The sequence below is a fragment of the Podarcis tiliguerta genome (assembly GCF_965153285.1).
Source record: "Podarcis tiliguerta genome assembly, chromosome: Z".
In the NCBI taxonomy this organism is placed as follows: domain Eukaryota; kingdom Metazoa; phylum Chordata; class Lepidosauria; order Squamata; family Lacertidae; genus Podarcis; species Podarcis tiliguerta.
In genome coordinates, this window is record NC_139553.1 from 3,535,980 (window position 1) to 3,552,844 (window position 16,865).

General features: G+C 44.7%; 1 protein-coding gene and 1 long non-coding RNA gene across 3 annotated transcripts; one reads left to right on the forward strand and one right to left on the reverse strand.

Moving 5' to 3' along the window:
- Positions 1 to 1,180: 1,180 nt before the first annotated feature.
- TRUB2 (TruB pseudouridine synthase family member 2) lies at positions 1,181 to 16,777 on the reverse strand. Of its 2 annotated transcripts, XM_083423173.1 has the most exons (8): positions 16,661 to 16,777; positions 15,172 to 15,303; positions 12,321 to 12,395; positions 11,073 to 11,134; positions 10,112 to 10,193; positions 9,466 to 9,538; positions 2,736 to 2,872; positions 1,181 to 1,911 (listed from the first exon to the last, which is right to left on the reverse strand). In XM_083423173.1, exons 1-8 carry the CDS (start codon positions 16,764 to 16,766, stop codon positions 1,583 to 1,585), a joined length of 996 nt encoding a protein of 331 aa, XP_083279299.1. In that variant the 5' UTR covers positions 16,767 to 16,777; the 3' UTR covers positions 1,181 to 1,582. The 2 variants fall into 2 exon arrangements, with proteins under 2 accessions (XP_083279299.1, XP_083279300.1); XM_083423174.1 differs by lacking the exons at positions 1,181 to 1,911; positions 2,736 to 2,872 and adding an exon at positions 6,451 to 7,169.
- LOC310669369 lies at positions 12,362 to 14,034 on the forward strand. Its single transcript, XR_014507146.1, has 3 exons — positions 12,362 to 12,457; positions 12,746 to 12,848; positions 13,921 to 14,034. It is a non-coding gene; the product is annotated as an uncharacterized lncRNA (long non-coding RNA).
- Positions 16,778 to 16,865: the final 88 nt, after the last annotated feature.

A 16,865-nucleotide genomic window follows, 5' to 3' on the forward strand; every position in this document is an offset into this window, starting at 1 on the left:
ATAGTCTGCTTTAAATAAATTTTTAAAATGCTTTTCAATATGGAGGAAAGCTATTTAGGGGGAACTAACAACATAAACACCTCCAGAAAATAAAAATAAAAACTCTTCCGCCTGTTTTTTCACCAGTGAGTGTGATGGAAGAAAGAATGCTTTCCAGTTGTTTGTTTATGTTCTTTGTTCTTTTTTTACTTTGCCACTGGAACTTTGATTGTCTAGCCGTCGGGGGTTCCTCCTGGATTGTTAGCAAGCCCTGCATAATTAACCAAGCCTTAAGTGGAAAGATACCTGTGTTGCTGGTTTGTGTGAGGGCTTAGCTACCCACTGGGAAGCTGTCATATCTCCACCATTTGTTCACAGGTATAGTGACATCACCTTGCCAACAAAGGTCCGTATAGTTAAAGCCATGGTTTTCCTGGTAGTGATGTATGGAAGTGAGAGCTGGACCATAAAAAAGGCTGATCACCGAAGAATTGATGCTTTTGAATTATGGTGCTGGAGGAAACTCTTGAGGGTCCCATGGACTGCAAGAAGATCAAACCTATCCATTCTAAAGGAAATCAGCCCTGAGTGCTCACTGGAAGGACAGATCGTGAAGCTGAGGCTCCAGTACTTTGGCCACCTCATGAGAAGAGAAGACTCCCTGGAAAAGACCCTGATGTTGGGAAATATGGAGGGCACAAGGAGAAGGGGACGACAGAGGACAAGATGGTTGGACAGTGTTCTCAAAGCTACTAACCGAGTTTGACCAAGCTGCGGGAGGCAGTGGAAGACAGGAGTGCCTGGCGTGCTCTGGTCCATGAGGTCACGAAGGGTCGGACACGACTAAACAACTAAACAACAATAGTGCCTTATTGAAACATTTATCACAATGTTATTTCAATATTGGTATTCAACGATATGGCTATTTATCGCAGAGCCCGTGTCCTCTGTGACAGCAGTAACTTTGCCAATTCAGGCAACACACCAAACCATAGTTAGCTTAAATAATGGTTTACAATCCTACTTCAAGCTAGTTTCTAATTCTGATTTGCAGGATGACTGCAAACCAAGGTTCTGTCAAGTAATAATCATACCAAGTTATAGTAAAATTTCCTTAACTCGTTTGGAGTGATACCAGAAGTTACTGCCACCCACCCCTCTCACACATTTTCAGGCTTGAATTTAACAATAAGCTCATAAATGAGTTTCAGAATTTTAATCATGGCAATATGAATAAATCAAAGCATCATACTGCAGTCGGAATTCACAGGTGGATTTGTTTTTTAAAAATACATTTAAGTAACAGTCAGGTTGTTTTATGCAGCAAATTAACCGGCTCTACAAATCCTTTGGCTGAAACATCCAAGCTTCGACAGAAGGTAAAAAGCTGTGTTTTCATATGGTTCAGAAACAGCTTCTGATTTTTCCACACGTGCAGGATCAGATACTGCAAATGTTTCATCGCGGGAGAGTTTTGAGAGTGATGAGTTTTAGAACAGCTTGAAACAGGGCAGCAAGCTTCAGCAGCAAAGTGGTGAAGGATAAAAATTCCAGGGTGCTTTCCACATCCGCACTTAACCATTTTCCATGTAGTACAAGATATTCACAATTTTATCACTGAGCTTGGTGGCAAGGCATCTTCCCTCTCGCTCAGCTGTGTGTCACCTGCAACTGGAGAGGCTGTAGTTTCTTCCTCTCCCTCATAAGCAAGGCTTTTTTGTATCTCAGTTTCTACTCTAAGCTTGGACTTCAGGATGGCATTTCGGATGTTATGCAAGTTCCACTGTGTTCTCAAGAGGGCATCGTCCAGAGTGAAAATGCCGTCTCGTACCCGCCTCACTTGCGTGCAGACAGCAACTGACTTCAACTCCAAACCGATCTCGTGAACTATCTTCCGAAGGTATTGCTGGGTCTCATGCAAACAGTGGATTTCTAAGGGGACAGAAATAATTGTCAATACAAGCAGGCAGTGAGGTGGGGTTTCCCAAAAAAGTTTGAAATCGAAAACTTTCCAGTTAGGGGAAGGATACTACAGAAATCAGGGTAATTAGCACTAGAAAATTTTCTGATATCTTAAACACTGGAGCATGATCTAACTTGGCATGTTGGTTTTACTTGCATTTAATAGACAAAGCTAAAAACTTTAGTGCATTGAATTCAACCGGTTGTCACTAGAAGTCCCAATGAAAATCCATTCTGGTCTCCCAGCCATTGAAAACCTAGGAAGGTGTCTTATACCCAGTGATGTTGCAAAAATATTGCCCTGAAAGTTCTTCCCTTGGATGGAGGTCACAATCTTCCGCAAAGGAAGGGAACCAAAAGGACAAGGAGGATGCAACGAAGATTTATTTTAGCGCTAAATGGTCAGAACTCTGTGGCTCATGCCAAAATCCGGATCTGAGGGCTGTCCCATTTTATCTTCATAATAACCCTACGCCCAGATAATAACTGCCTAGATGAGTGAACTCAGCAGGTAAGAGTGTGAACACAGTCAAAGACTATGGATCAACACAGCTGGCTCTATTATGGGATTCTCCTTAGGAGTGGGGGGTTGCTGTGAGAAGCTCCTGCAGCATTTGTCCATGTGGGCTAGTATTCTCTGCTGTGAACTGTCAGCTGCTTTCTCTTGGGCAAACATCTCTCTTAGTACTTTCTTCTTGGTCCTTCGTACCCCTAAAGTTGTAAATGTTATCAATTAAAAAAATAATAATAATTGGAAATCTGCCGTGGGATTTGAAATACATCCCTAGCCATACCTAGCTGGAATTCTGGTGGTGCAAACTGGAGGCTTCGCACTGCTGTGATTAAGGGTGGGGTTTTCTCCATGGGACGAATTAATCCTTTCACTGCCAGCTCGTAGGCCTCTTGGGTTTTCAAGTCAATATTAGCATACCTGGATGGAGGCAAAGGGAGAGAATAGATCAGGGAAGGGAGGTTGAACTCTCCTGCTGCTGGATTTGCACAGCTACTGTCTGACTGGTTTCTGCAATACATTTTGCCCACCCGAACACAGCCTGTTATCTCCAAGGATGACTCTCCTATAATCAGGTACACTCAATAGTCATTTCCCCAAATTATAGGGGATGGGGAATGTCATAAGACTCATGGAAATTGCATTTCTGATTGTCAACTTCACACAATGCATAAACACCTGAAAGCTATCAAAAATGCTTAAGCAGCCAGTAAAAATGGAAAATTTGTGCAGTGACCCTTTGTATCACAATATGGAGATGAAATTGCCAGATTCTGACATAAATGGTGGTTTTAGTCATTCAGCTTTTTTAAAAAAAAGATTTTCTTGTTTTACAGAAGTATGTGTAATGTCTCTCGTATTTTTTTCCATGTAACATTTTTACAAATCAGTTTCATTTGTTGAGACATTAGGAAGAAAAGGGGTGGAGGGGGGGAAGATGGGTGGGGTCGGGTGGCGATGTTTCTATTTTGCTTAATGTGTGTACGGTTTGGTGTCAGCGTTACTCATGCCGGTTCTCTGCTGTTCACTTGTGTTCCATTGGTGGAGAGAGAGTTTGGGGTTGGCCTAGGGTGTGGTTGTTTGTTTGTGATTGGCTGTGGTGATCTTTGTTTTTGTGTGTGAGTGGGGTGGGTGGGTGTTTTGGATCAGGGTAGCCATACTGATTTATATGCTGTTGGTGGATTTATATCATTGTCTTGTTGGGCTGTGTACGTGATAAAGGGGAGCCATACCGGGGTGAAGGCATTTTCTTCTGTTTGTCCCCGTGTCAGTTTCAGTTTATTGGTTAATGTTTCTAGTAGGGCTGTTTCCCATACTATTTGGTACCATTGGTCCATGCTTACTCCTGACAGGTCTCTCCAGTCATTCAACTTTTAAGACCTCATGGTTGCTTAGGTGGTTAGGCTGTGTCTAAGCCCTTAAGACATTGACGGTGGGGGTTCACATGACTGAATGCGCCTTCATACAAACAAAAGACCCTGCAGATAGAACTAGTTTGTCAGGGGAAATATCTTTTCTACCCATACTGGCTAGTTTTCTGTGTGCAATGTTCTTAGTTTTTTGTATGAAGGACCATTTCAATCATGTGAGCTCACATTGGCAGTGGGGTACATGCAGAGGTTAACAACCTCAGTGAATGACTTAGGCTAAGAAACAGTCAACACAGTAAATAAACCCACAAAATAGCTACTTAGGAGGGATTGGGAGTTCTGCCCTTCTTGGAGCAGGCTGCTGTGTTTCTACTCTAAGTACAGCCCACCTGGTTTCTTTGTTAGATACAGAGGAGGGATGGAACATGATGTGTCTCCTCTTCCAGTTCACTTATCTGCATGTAATTCGTGGTTGCCTGTGGCTACTAGGCCAGTGCTTAAACACAAGGCTGACTTATGTACATCACACACTTTTTTGTGGAAAGTTGAAGCAGATACACTTGCTCTTAAGGTTTCCAGTTGGATGCAGCCACTGCTTCCCAAATCTGCATTACAGATGTCTCCAACTTCATATCCTCTCCACCCCCACACCCCCTATAGGACCTCTTCATTGGAAAGGATATAATCTGCCAAGCTGATCTTTCAAACAGACCAACAAATGATTATTCAACACACCCCAAAGTTATTGTGCAGGTTGTGCACAAAGGCTGTCACTTTAACTCATGTCCACAGTCTGCATTTTAATTAAACCTTAATACATAAAAACAGTGGCAGCAAAGGGAGAGGCCACACTTTTTTGCCAGCTTTCTTCATAACCACTTTGCTAATCAATATTAGCTTTTCCCGAAGTGATATCCTGTCATATGCTGAAGCAACAAGCTAACAACTGCAGAAGCATCAGGTAGTTCTCTCTGAGGTAGCAGCCCTTCATCTGGACCATACTACTTCAGACTGTAGATGGGGGACTCACATGACTGAGTGTTCCTGTGTGCAAAAGAGAATCTCCAAAGCAAGGCTAGCCTGACTAGTTCGTAATCTGGTGAACTGGGTTCGATTCCCTGCTCCTCCACATGCAGCTGCTGGGTGACCTTGGGCTAGTCACACTTCTCTGAAGTCTCTCAGCCCCACTCACCTCACAGAGTGTTTGTTGTGGGGAGGAAGGGAAAATGAGATTGTTAGCCGCTTTGAGACTCCTTCGGGTAGTGATAAAGCGGGATATCAAATCCAAACTCTTCGTCTTCTTCTATGTGCAGGGATTTTTTTTTGTATCAAGGAACAATCATGTGAGCTCCCACCTTCAGTCTAAAGAGGTGCAGTCCACATCAAGGGTTACTACCGTACTGAGTAATAACCTCTGTTACATATTTTAAAATTAATGGATGGTCCAAACAGCCTGGCTGGTGCAATTCATTCATTCAAGTCTTGATTGTGCTATGTAGCTATTAAACTTTTGTGTGGTTTCTTATCTGAATTTTCATAATACTTATTCTGAAGCATTCAGATGTATACAAGATATAGTTTGGAATAGACAAGTCATGCATATGGGATTTGCATCCTTAAATAGCTAACAGGCCATTCACTTCTGTTCATGTTTTCTCCAATTTTATCATTAGGTGGGGAGTAGGTGGGAAGAAGTCTCACTACTCCATGAGAGGAGTAGTCCAGGGTTGGGGAACCTGTGGTCCTCCAGATGCAGCTGCTGGACTCCCAATCCCCATCAGCTTCATCCAGCATGGCAAATGGTCAGGGATGACACAGCATGCTTAGCTGTAGTTCAGGGTGATCCAACACATGGCCGGCCCTCAGCAGCATTCTGACATACCCACCAACACACCCCACAGTCCTCACAGTTCCCAAAGCCTAGTTAGGACTTTTCCAGCTTTGGGAAGGCACTCTGGGACTTTGCCTGAGCCTCACACCTCCTTCCCACAGCTGGCTTTGGGAAGGCAGCATGAGGGATGGGGGCGGGGCCTTCAAATTTTAGCCTTGGCCCACCCACCCCCATGTGACAAGGCAGCCTGTAGGTTTCATGTCAAAGTACGCTTGTGGCCCATTGGTATGAAAAGTTGGGCCACCCTGCTGTAGTTAATGCATGAAGAGGTTAAGACCATAGAGTAAGCCAGAGCTTCGCAAACTTTTCATGTTGGTGATAAACTTCTTAGACATGCATCATTTTGCAACACAGTAATTCAGTTTTACTCAGTAAACCCCTTTCCAGCCTCAGGAAGAGCACGGGGAGCGCTTGCACCCACACATTGCAGTTAACACACTAACATGTCTCGACAGTTTGGAGTAAGCAATTCTGCCAGATTTAACTAGGTCACGCCCCCTCACCTCAAGAGGAAGGGTTACCAAGCCTTTTGTTTACCCCCTTCCATCATGTGAGACTGACCAGAAAGGACTTCTGGGCTGCTCACTCCATGCTAAAGGAGAAGTAAAGGAGAGCTTTGGAAGAAACTCGGAGGGGTCTAACAGCCTATATTTCCACGCTTTTCTTTGTTGCATGTTTTGTGATTTAAAACCCCTCCTGGGCTCTCTCACCAAGAGAGTATTTGCCTCAAACCTGGATCTAGGCAATTATTATTTTATTATCTTAAACCAACTACAACCAAGCATTAAGAGCCAACAGAATCAGCAGGTGCACAATGTTGAGACAAATTTCCTTCTCTTCACACATAAAAGGGAGTGTGCCTGCAACACAGAATAGCGTCCCTCTTTGACCAATTGAGCTCCACCATATGGCTTCTCTTGCTTTGAAAAAGAACTTTCTGTGTCGCTTTCTACTGGGAACAGAACTATGCTGTCCATGTTCAGGAAATGTCTTTTGGCGTCCTCTGTGGCAGTCTTCTTTGCTTTAATGCACACCCATACCATAGAACCAGCAGTTTCAGGGACCCAGCCTGGGGGGTGGGGGGTGGAATCAGGAATCCAGAGTGGCAAGAGGTCCTTGCCCACCACCCCTGCATCAAGGCTTCCCCTGTTCGGATGGAAGCGTTTGGGAATCCTGCTCTGGGGAGTCCTCCTCCATGGCATCCTCTAGAAGCCTGTCAATGTCAGTCTTGCGGCGCAGCACACACCACGCTAGAAATGCCACTCCTGAGACACAAATCAGCACCACCCGCCACACTGGCTTCTGATGGTCGCTGCCCATGGACTGCGCCACACTCCATTTCCGAGGGTGGGCACGGCTGCTCCGGAAGCTTAGAGGCTGGGAGCTCTTCAGCTCCTCATGCTCTCTGGGCAGGCAGTAATGACGCAGCGGAAGGAAGGAAAGGGACGGAGGCGGCCTGAGGGAGAGAAGGAAACAAGACGTGGGGTGAGGAGGACAGCAAGGCTCCTGGCTGACTGACCTCCCACCCCACCCTAGCACTCCTGCTCACCTTCGGCGTAAGGGCCTTTGGACTTCCCTAGTTATGGAAGGGCCTGGAAGCAGAGCAAGCCCCACCTGCGGCAAACAGTTTTCACCTTCCAACTCCAGGATGATTAATCTAAAGAGCACCATGCAAAGTTCCCATCCCAATGAACGTCTTGGAGGAAAGGTGCTGTTGCTTCAGCCCAGAAAAACCCCTTTGTCTCTATCAACTTCCGGCTATCAACTCTTCCATCCTCCTCCTCTATGAGCGCAGCCTCTATTTTGGGGGAAGCTCAGAGAGCTTTGGCTGGTAGAAGCCAAACTCCCAACTCCCAGGTAGCACAGTTAACCATCAGGGAACATGGGAGTTGCCTTCCAGCAACATTTGGAAGGCACAAGGTTGGGGAAGGCAGGTGTAGTGGCTAGTGTGGCAAATTTGGAATGGGGAAACCACACTCAGCCATGAATCCCACTGGGATGTGAGTGCAGAATCATGTATGGCACCTCAGAAGGTGGGAGAGATAAAACACCAAGTCATTTATTTAGTAATGGGAATTCTAGTGAAATAGTTATAGGAATAGCAATTAATACTTAGCTGTCAATTAGGCGCATAGAAGCATTCAAAGCACATTACATATCACAACTCACTAATCTTTACAACACCCCTGTAAGACAGGTCAGCGTTAATATGCACACATTGCAAATAGCTGGGAAGGAGCTAAAAAAACAAGGGCCCACCTAAGGCCAGCTAGGCAACATTCAAACCATTCCTGAGTTGCACCACACTCCCTCTATTAGCTCATGTCCATCATTCTACCACACAAACTATTTAGGATGCTTATTTAGTAACGTGAAAATCACAACTTTCATTTTTTACAAAAGGAACGAAAAGAACCATTCATTTCTGTGTAGGTCTGAAAGCAGCAGCTGCCAGGGCCTACCAGCATTGAGTTGCCTGTTGTGCTAGCCTCCCCACACCCCACAGCTGGAAGGGCCTGCAATCCACTATTTACACTTCCGGAGCATGACTTAGGGTGCTCTGGAACAATGTATGAAATTATAAATGCCAACTTTACAGCCACCTTGAAGTACAGCTGCTGCTGCTGCTGCCCCCACCCCACTGCTAACATAAGAGGGGCTCCACCAGGGGATATTTTGCATGGGCAGGGTATCCCTCAAACCAGAGCAGACTTTGCTTCTATGGACAAAGTAAACAAGGGGCTCCTGGGGATGCCATGAGTGGAAAGGAGGAGGTCTAGAGAACATGAGTTCTCTACAAACTGCATTGCAGCCTGTTCATCCTGGTCAGGAGCCACTGAGAAACAAGCCTCCTCTTATCTTTAGATGTCAGATGAAAACATACTTTCTAATCAGGTCTTTGGCTTTTAACTAGCTATTGCCCTTTTGCATGGGTAGAATGGGACTGTGTGTGTTGATTTTAATGCAGTTATGTATGTGTTTGTCTTTTGCTTACAAAATTTTGAGTTGCCATCACAAAGAATGACTAATCATTTTACTAATTAATAATAATAGTATTTCGTGTATTGTGCCTTCAGTATGTGTGTTGTTTTGCAAGGTGCAAGAGGGTTGCAGGCTGGGATGTTCTGGGATATAAGAGCAAAGAGAGAAGGCACAGCCATGCCTACTGATCTGCAGAAGTCATCCCCAGCCCGATGGCAAGGCCAATGGCCTGGGATGACGGGAATTGTGAGTCCAGCAACAGCTACCTGAAGGTCAACGACAGGCAAAGGAAGATCAGCAAAGCTCAGCAGTCTGCCCAGGCCTGCCAATACCAATAACCTTCTTCATGGGGAGCGGAGTGGGTGCTCTTTGGGGAATGGTCAGCATAAGAAACAGAGAAGGTGTGAAAGTCCCCACACCCTCCCTTTCCCTTAAATCTTGTAGAAGATGTCTCATTGCAGCAGAAGCAGCAAGCATCTCCCATTGGTCCCCAAGTGACAGCAAAAGCATCACCTGAAACCTTGAGATTTGGGAGAACGAAAAGCTACCTTATTGCACCAGAACAGGGTATTGTCCATGCCAGCTTTGACAGGTGGAAGCATTTATCTGCCAATCTACAGTCAGCTTTGACTGGCAGGGGTTTCTCAGGGAAAGGTCTTTCCTGGGGCTTGCTATCTGAACAGATGCTATCAGGGATCAAACCTGGGACCTTCTGCATGCAAAGCTCTGCCCCTGTGCTCTGGTACAGCCCCCACGTTTGGGATACTTACTGCAGTAAAGCCTTGTGATGGGACCCCTGGATAACAGAAAGGATCCTCTCCAGCTGCTCCCTGGTGATGTGGTCTGCAGACAAAGAAAGGGGGAAAACAGTACTGAGAGGGATGGGCCAGGTGATCCAACAGCCTGGAGCTAAATATATGTATTTCAAACACAAACATGTTGCTGCCTCCTAAGCAAATTCGCAGGTGAAAACAATATGAAAAGGAGCCCCAGTGGTTTGGGGGGTCAGGATGAGAAAGGGGCAACCACACAATAAAATATAAAGCAAAATCAAGATACTTATATGATGCTTTAAAACTCCACCGTTTCAAAACATTGCCGGGGGATGGGCTCACCTTTTATCCTCCTAAGAGGAAAACATGCACCTGGAATCCAACTCAAGTTGGTTTCTGGGCAGTGGAAAAGAAAGCAAACTCTCTCCTGCTGAAGGCTGAGCTAGCGGGGCTTTCAGGACCGGCTGACTGAGTGCTGCGCTTCAGAGAGACAGGGGAGAATCATAGAATTGTAGAGTTGGAAGGGACACCCCAGGGTAATCTAGTACAACCCCCTAAAATGCAGGAAACCTGCCCACAGCTGTACCTAGGTAAGATTGAACCACCACAGGTTCCCCACACCTATCCCTGTGGATAAACTTACCAAATGTTGCCTTCTCGATCAGTTTGCCTGTGTCCGAGAAGTCGTCTGTGGCTTTGCCAAACAAGCCGCTAACTGTGTAAGTCTTTGAAGAGAAGAAATGCATGGTGAGAGAAGTCCCTTTACCTTTAGGATAGTGCAGAGTCTGGCTAGTAAGGTAAGGTAAGGTACCCCTGCCCGTGCGGGCCAGTCATGTCCGACTCTGGGGTTGTGCGCCCATCTCGCTTAAGAGGCCGGGGGCCAGCGCTGTCCGAAGACATTCCGGGTCACGTGGCCAGCGTGACAAGCTGCACATGGAAAAGCCGTTTACCTTCCCGCTAGTAAGCGGTCCCTATTTATCTAATTGCACTTAAGGGTGCTTTTGAACTGCTAGGTGGGCAGGAGCTGGGATTGAACGCCGGGAGCTCACCCCGCCGCGGGGATTCGAACCGCCGACCTGACGATCGGCAGGTCCTAGGCGCTGAGGTTTTACCCACAGTGCCACCCGCGTCCCCTCAGAGTCTGGCTACTAAGTACCAAAAGGAACAGATGAAGGAGTTGGGGATGTTCAGTCTGGAGAAGCAGCATTTAATGAAAGACTCAATTGTTGTCTTCAACTAGTTGCTTTCTGGAGCAACAGAAAGCAGACTTGCTCTCTGTTGCTCCAAAGGGCAGGACCAGAATGGATTGGTTGAACTGGAAGGGCAGCAGATTTCAGCTAAACATCAGGAGAAACTTCCCAATGACAAGAGCAGTCTAACTGTGAGAAGGAAAGTGGTGGAAGATGGTGGGCTCTCCTTTGTAGAAGGCATTTAACCAGAGGCCAGGCAGGCATCCATAAGGGATTCTGTAGCTGCATCATGCATGGTACATCCTGCACACTCCACACTAGGCAGGGGGCTGGACCCCAATGTACCTTCCATCTCTAAGGTCTAATAATAATGTATAATTCCCTACTTATAACTGTATTAAAATAAATACTTACCCTGGTGAGTTGAGCATCGTGCAAGGCTTGAAGCAACTTGTTGCCATGACCCACCCCAAGCACTGAAATATAAAAAGGAAGGGGTGGGAGAGTTAGGCAGGCAAAGTTAAAAAGGTCACTTTTTCTGACTGCAAATCCAGGGACAGGTAAACAGATACACCTGGGTCATGGCAAGCCTTAAGTCTGACTGGGAAGAAAGAATTTGTACATGGCTTTGGATTTCAACATTAGGGGGAAATGAGAGAGGGGGGGGGATTATTTAGACACCCCCCCTGCAGAACTATAGATGATGATAATTAATTAAATTTGCATACCACCCTTCACCTGTGGATCTCAGGGCAGTGCACAACATAAAAATACAATATAAAAGTACAAGATATAAACAAGAACAAAAAAAAAACATTCCCCCTACAAACACATTTAAAAGGGGTTTAATATGTTAATCAGTTCAAAGGCCTGGTTAAAAAGGAACGTTTTCCCCTGAAGGTATCAGACAAACCTCCCTGGGGAGAGCATTCCACAAAGAGGAGGGGAAGCACTGCAGAGAAGGCCCATTCTCATGTTGCCACCCTCTGGACCTCTCATGGAGGAGGCACATGAAGAAGGGCCTCAGAGGATTATTGCAGGATCTGGGTAGGTTCATACAGAGAGAGGCGGCCCTTGAGGTATTGTGGTCCTGAGGTATTTAAGTCTTTATAGCTCAAAACCAGCCCTTTGAATTTGGCTCAGATTAGCAACTGCTTTGGGATGCAATCCAATTTATTGGCCACATGTACCTTAGCCACAGTGTAATAATGCTTCTGGGGTTGTTAGACTATGCTGAATTGGATAAAATGACTGGAAAGATCAGATATTTAAGGGACCAAAAGTTTACAGAAAACTGGGGGAAGTTCGCTAAGTATCTGGAGAACATAAGTGATGGCCAAATAACGCTAGAAGGTTTTAAAAGAGCACTGTGAATATATGAGAGACATTGTCAAAAGGAAGATGAGGTGAACTTATAGACAATGACAATGGTTAAAAAAAGAAATGCGGAAATTAACAATGGCTATGAAAGATTTACGGAAAAGCTGAAGGAAGTCCAAAAATCAAAGACTAAGAAATCAAAATGTGAAATGTGAAAATAATGTATGTTTTGTTTGTTTTATTTTGTTGTAAATTAATAAAAAATTATTTATAAAAAAAAAAAATAATGCTTCTGGGAGCACCATATAATAGCAATGACTAGCTAAGGCATCTTTTACTTACCAAACACTCCAGAGGACATTGGATCCAGATGGTGGCCTACTCCAACTTTCAGGTGTCTGAATATCGGTCCAGAAACTGTAAAGGAAAATCAAGATCAATTTTTTAAGGCATGCACAAAACTTCATCTCACCAATACAGTAAATGATTCAAACAAAACACAAAGAAAGCTTTTTTATATATAAATAAATAATTTTGAGATGTTTTCAACAAAGCAATTCATAAGTGGAATTAAAATGAGTAACTAATAAAAATCCAACAACAAATTTCAGCAGGGAGCAGAAAATCTGGCACAAAATGAAAACCAAACTTAAAGGCCAGAGAAAAACAAGACATTCTAACGCAGCCTCTGAATCTGAATCAAGATTGCGGGTCAACTGCAAACTTTGAGACTGAGGAGCCACAGATGCTGGAACAGACCATAGCAGGGGATAAACAGAAGGAGTTTCCAGACAACCATCAAATTCATCTCCAGAGGAGAATGGAATTGGGCAGCCACATTTTATCCCAATCTGGAATCATCCTCAGAGAGTAACTCCAGACTGTTAGATGGCACCACCAGAATCCACTGTTCCCATTTAAAGGGCTAGGCAAGCTGGAGATTGGGACTTCGTTTTTATTGGAGGGGGAAACCTTGTACCCAGTGTTTCTGTCTAAAACAGTGATGGGGAAACCTATGACCCTTCCAGGTGTTTCTGGAGTCTCAACTCCCATCAGCTACATCTAACACCTAGGTCACAGATTCCCAATCGCTGTTCTAAAAAGATCTAGAGTAGGGAAAGCTGAAATTTTACAGAATAAAGATTTATTAAACAATTTAATCTATTTTCAACTAATCGAAGAGTAAATTATTTACAAGTGTCAAGTTGCATCTGCTTCTCTACTCAGAGGGCCAAGTACAGGTGTAAGCCCCAATGTGTTCAACTAAACCTACTTCTACTTTCCTGGGAGTAAGCCCCATTGAATTCAGTAAGGTGTACTTGTGAGTAGACACACATTTGCTTGGACTGCTTACTGACAAACAGCCCATCCTTCTCACCTCACAACTACCCAATCTCCTATTTCAGCAGAAGGCAACCAGTTAAATCTTCTCCTCTCCATTTCCCCCTGACACAGAAGGCCTCCACAAAAGCCTTCATCCCACCAATCTCTCACTTTTTATCAAAGGGAGGCAGACAGGGCAAGCAAGCAAAGAGGTAAGTTCTTTAAAAAAGAAAATCCCTTCCTTTGTAATATGGAGGGAAGCTAATTTGGGGGGAAACAACAATGTAAGCACCAGAAAATGAAAATAAAAACACTTCCCCGCCCACTTTTTTCTGCCAGTGGGACTTGGTGGACAGCCGAGAAGAAAAAGAAAGAAGCAGCACATTAGGAAGTATAGGGTTGGGGAAACAAATGTGTGAGAAAGCAAAGGGGAGAGGAGATAATTGGGGAGATTTCAAGGGTAAGGAGAAAATGGGGAACATAATGAGGGGGGGACACAGGCAAACACACACATGCAGAAGAGGAGAAACAAAGAGCATTGACAAGAGAGAAACACACGTGGGGGTGGGTAGAAAATAGGCTTAAACAACAGGGCAAGGCTTTTTTAAAAATTCAGAAGTAAACAACCCTATTGGAGAAAGGAAGCAGGAAAGGGGCTCGTAGCACAAAGCCTAGAGACAACTCAGACTGACATCTCCCTCAACCACCTACCTACCTGTCTGCCTAGTGCCTACACTTAAAGCAAGAAGCTCATGGCGTTGCCTGAAAAAAGCTCCTGCAAGGCAGCTTTCCTCTGTGCCTGCTCTGTGGTTTGCTGCCCCCTGCAGGAGGCAGGAGAGAGCTGAGTATGGGTTGCACTGTTGCAGGAATCATGAGAAAAGCATCCATTGGCTTTGCAGTTTTTCCAACAATGTGATTTGCAAAATATCACCAGGTCAAATATTTTTAAACAATTATCATGATGTGGACTTTAAACTGGTTTTGGATGACAGATCAATAAATCACCAGGCCCTATTGGCTGTATATGGAGCCTAAGAAGAGCCTGTTGGGTCAGGCCAGTGGTCCATGTTGTCCAGCATCCTGTTCTCACAGTGGCCAATCAGATGCCCACTGTAGAAAGCCTACAAGCAAGACCTGTGCACAAGAGCATTCTCCCCCTCCTGAAGTTTCCAGCAACTGGGAATTCTAGTCCAGAGCATCTGGAGAGCATTATGTTGGCTACCCCTTGATTTATGGGGTGATTAGGAATTAAAAACAATCAAACAAAAACGCTATGCAAAAGCTAACAACAATTCAAACCAAAAACACAATAAATAGCAGAACACAATAAGAAAGTGATATCAGATGTAGCAAACCAAGAATAAGCAGAACTGAAGAGATTCCTGAAGGCTTTCTGCCCATCCCACCTTTGCCCACATCCAAGGATTGGCAAGAGAGGTGTCACACCTGAGAATGCCCCATCAGTGAGTGTCTGTTACCTTAATCCATTGTTTCTCAAACTTGGACTTCCTTGCTGTTGTTGGACTACACATCCCATCTTCCCTAGCTAGCAGGACCTGTGCTCAGGGATGATGGGAGTTGTAGTCCAACAACAGCAGGAGACCAAAGTTTAAGAAACACTGCCACAATTCATACATTGGCAAGACTCAAAAGCAGAGTCTTGGGTAGATACAAATCAGGCATAGGCAAAGTGATGCCCTCCAGATGCTGGACTACAATTCACATAATCTCTACCCATTAGCCATGCTGATTGGGGTTGGAGCATCCGGAGGCCACTATGTTCACTGTCCCTGAAAAGAGTAAGTTAGTCCTGATATCATCAGGCCCAGGATACCAGCTTCTCCACCCTACATCCCTGCTCAAATCTCACCTAGAGGATGGTCAGCCATAGCTGGGAGCTGCGTAACTGTCAGAGTCAATTCCTTCCCATCCTTTCCTTCCACCATGCTAGGCAGGAAACGTACAAGCCGTCGTGGTGCTGGTCCCTTGAATGAGTTCAACTCTAAAGAAAAAAAATAATGAAGAAAACTGGTTATTTATTTTTTTAAGGTATAGCTAACTAATTAATAGGGCACGCGGGTGGTGCTGTGGGTTAAAGCACAGAGCCTAGGACTTGCCGATCAGAAGATTGGCAGTTCGAATCCCCGCAACGGGGTGAGCTCCCGTTGCTCAGTCCCTGCTTCTGCCAACCTAGCAGTTCGAAAGCACGTCAGTGCAAGTAGATAAATAGGTCTACTTGCACTCCAGCAGGAAGGTAAACAGTGTTTCTGTGCGCTGCTCTGGTTCGCCAGATTTAAATCAAATTGATTTCAATCGTGATTTAAATCAAATTGATTTCAATCGTGATTTAAATCAAATTGATTTCAGTCGTGATTTAAATCAAATTGATTTCAATCGTGATTTAAATCAAATTGATTTTAATCGTGATTTAAATCATAAGTCAGTAAGTCTTGATTTACCGTATTTTTCGCTCCATAAGACGCACCTGACCATAAGACCATAGTTTTTAGAAGGGGAATGCAAGAAAAAAAATATTTTTTTAAGTGCTGAGCAGAGCCTGTATGCTTTTCCCCAGGAGGGAGAAGCCCCCAAGCGCCGCACACACGCTCCACACGGCTCGTGAAAGGGAGTGCGGCTCTTGGGGGCTTTTCTGGGAGGTGGGGGAAGGGAATGAGGGGCTGCCCTCTGTCCCTTCCCCCACCTCCAGCAAAAGCCTGCAAGAGCTGCGCGCTCTTTAAAGGGTGTGTGGCGGCTCTTGGGGGCTTTTCCCCGAGGAGGGAGAAGGGACTGACAACCAGATAAAGGTTTAATTTTTGGAATAATGAATTTTCAGAGTAGTTTTTACAATTATATCAAAAATTACTGATTTGGTTATACTATTAGAAATACATAGATAATTATGAAATTATTGTTTATATTTGGACAACTTTTCTGCTGTACTTTATTGGAAGGAGAAAAATAATAATTTCCTTAATAACAATTTAAACAACTTATTTAACTAAAACAATAACATGATACCATATGTATCCACGCTTGTTAACTGATGCGGTTAGACGATTAAAAACAACAACTTAAGACTGAGTTTTTGCACACATGAAAAACTTAAATCCTTATTTCCAGATGAATAGGCTCTGGGCTATTATGTAACTTAAACAGAAAACTAACTTTAGAAATATTTTTCCTCCAAAAGCATATTATTTTAAAAATTCGATTTAAATAATCCTGGTTATTTAACCCTGGTTATTTAACCCTGGTTAAGAGCACATTTATTACGGAACACTCTGTATTGCATGGTAAGGAGCGGGACTCGGAGGCAGCATGAAGCAAGGAAACGGGGCCGAACCTCTTCCAAGGCTCACCTCTCAGCAGGTGGGTCTCCACGGAGTTCCGCACGGCCATCCACGCCACGCCGGGGGGCTTGTAGACGGCGAAGACCCCATGCAAACCAACCCTCGCCAACCGCATTGTAGCGTCTCCCGCTGCCGCCGGCGCTGCTTACGGGCGTAGCACTCTCAGTGGTCCCCCAAAGTGGGCGCCGCCATCTTGCGTCCGTCACGAAAGGCA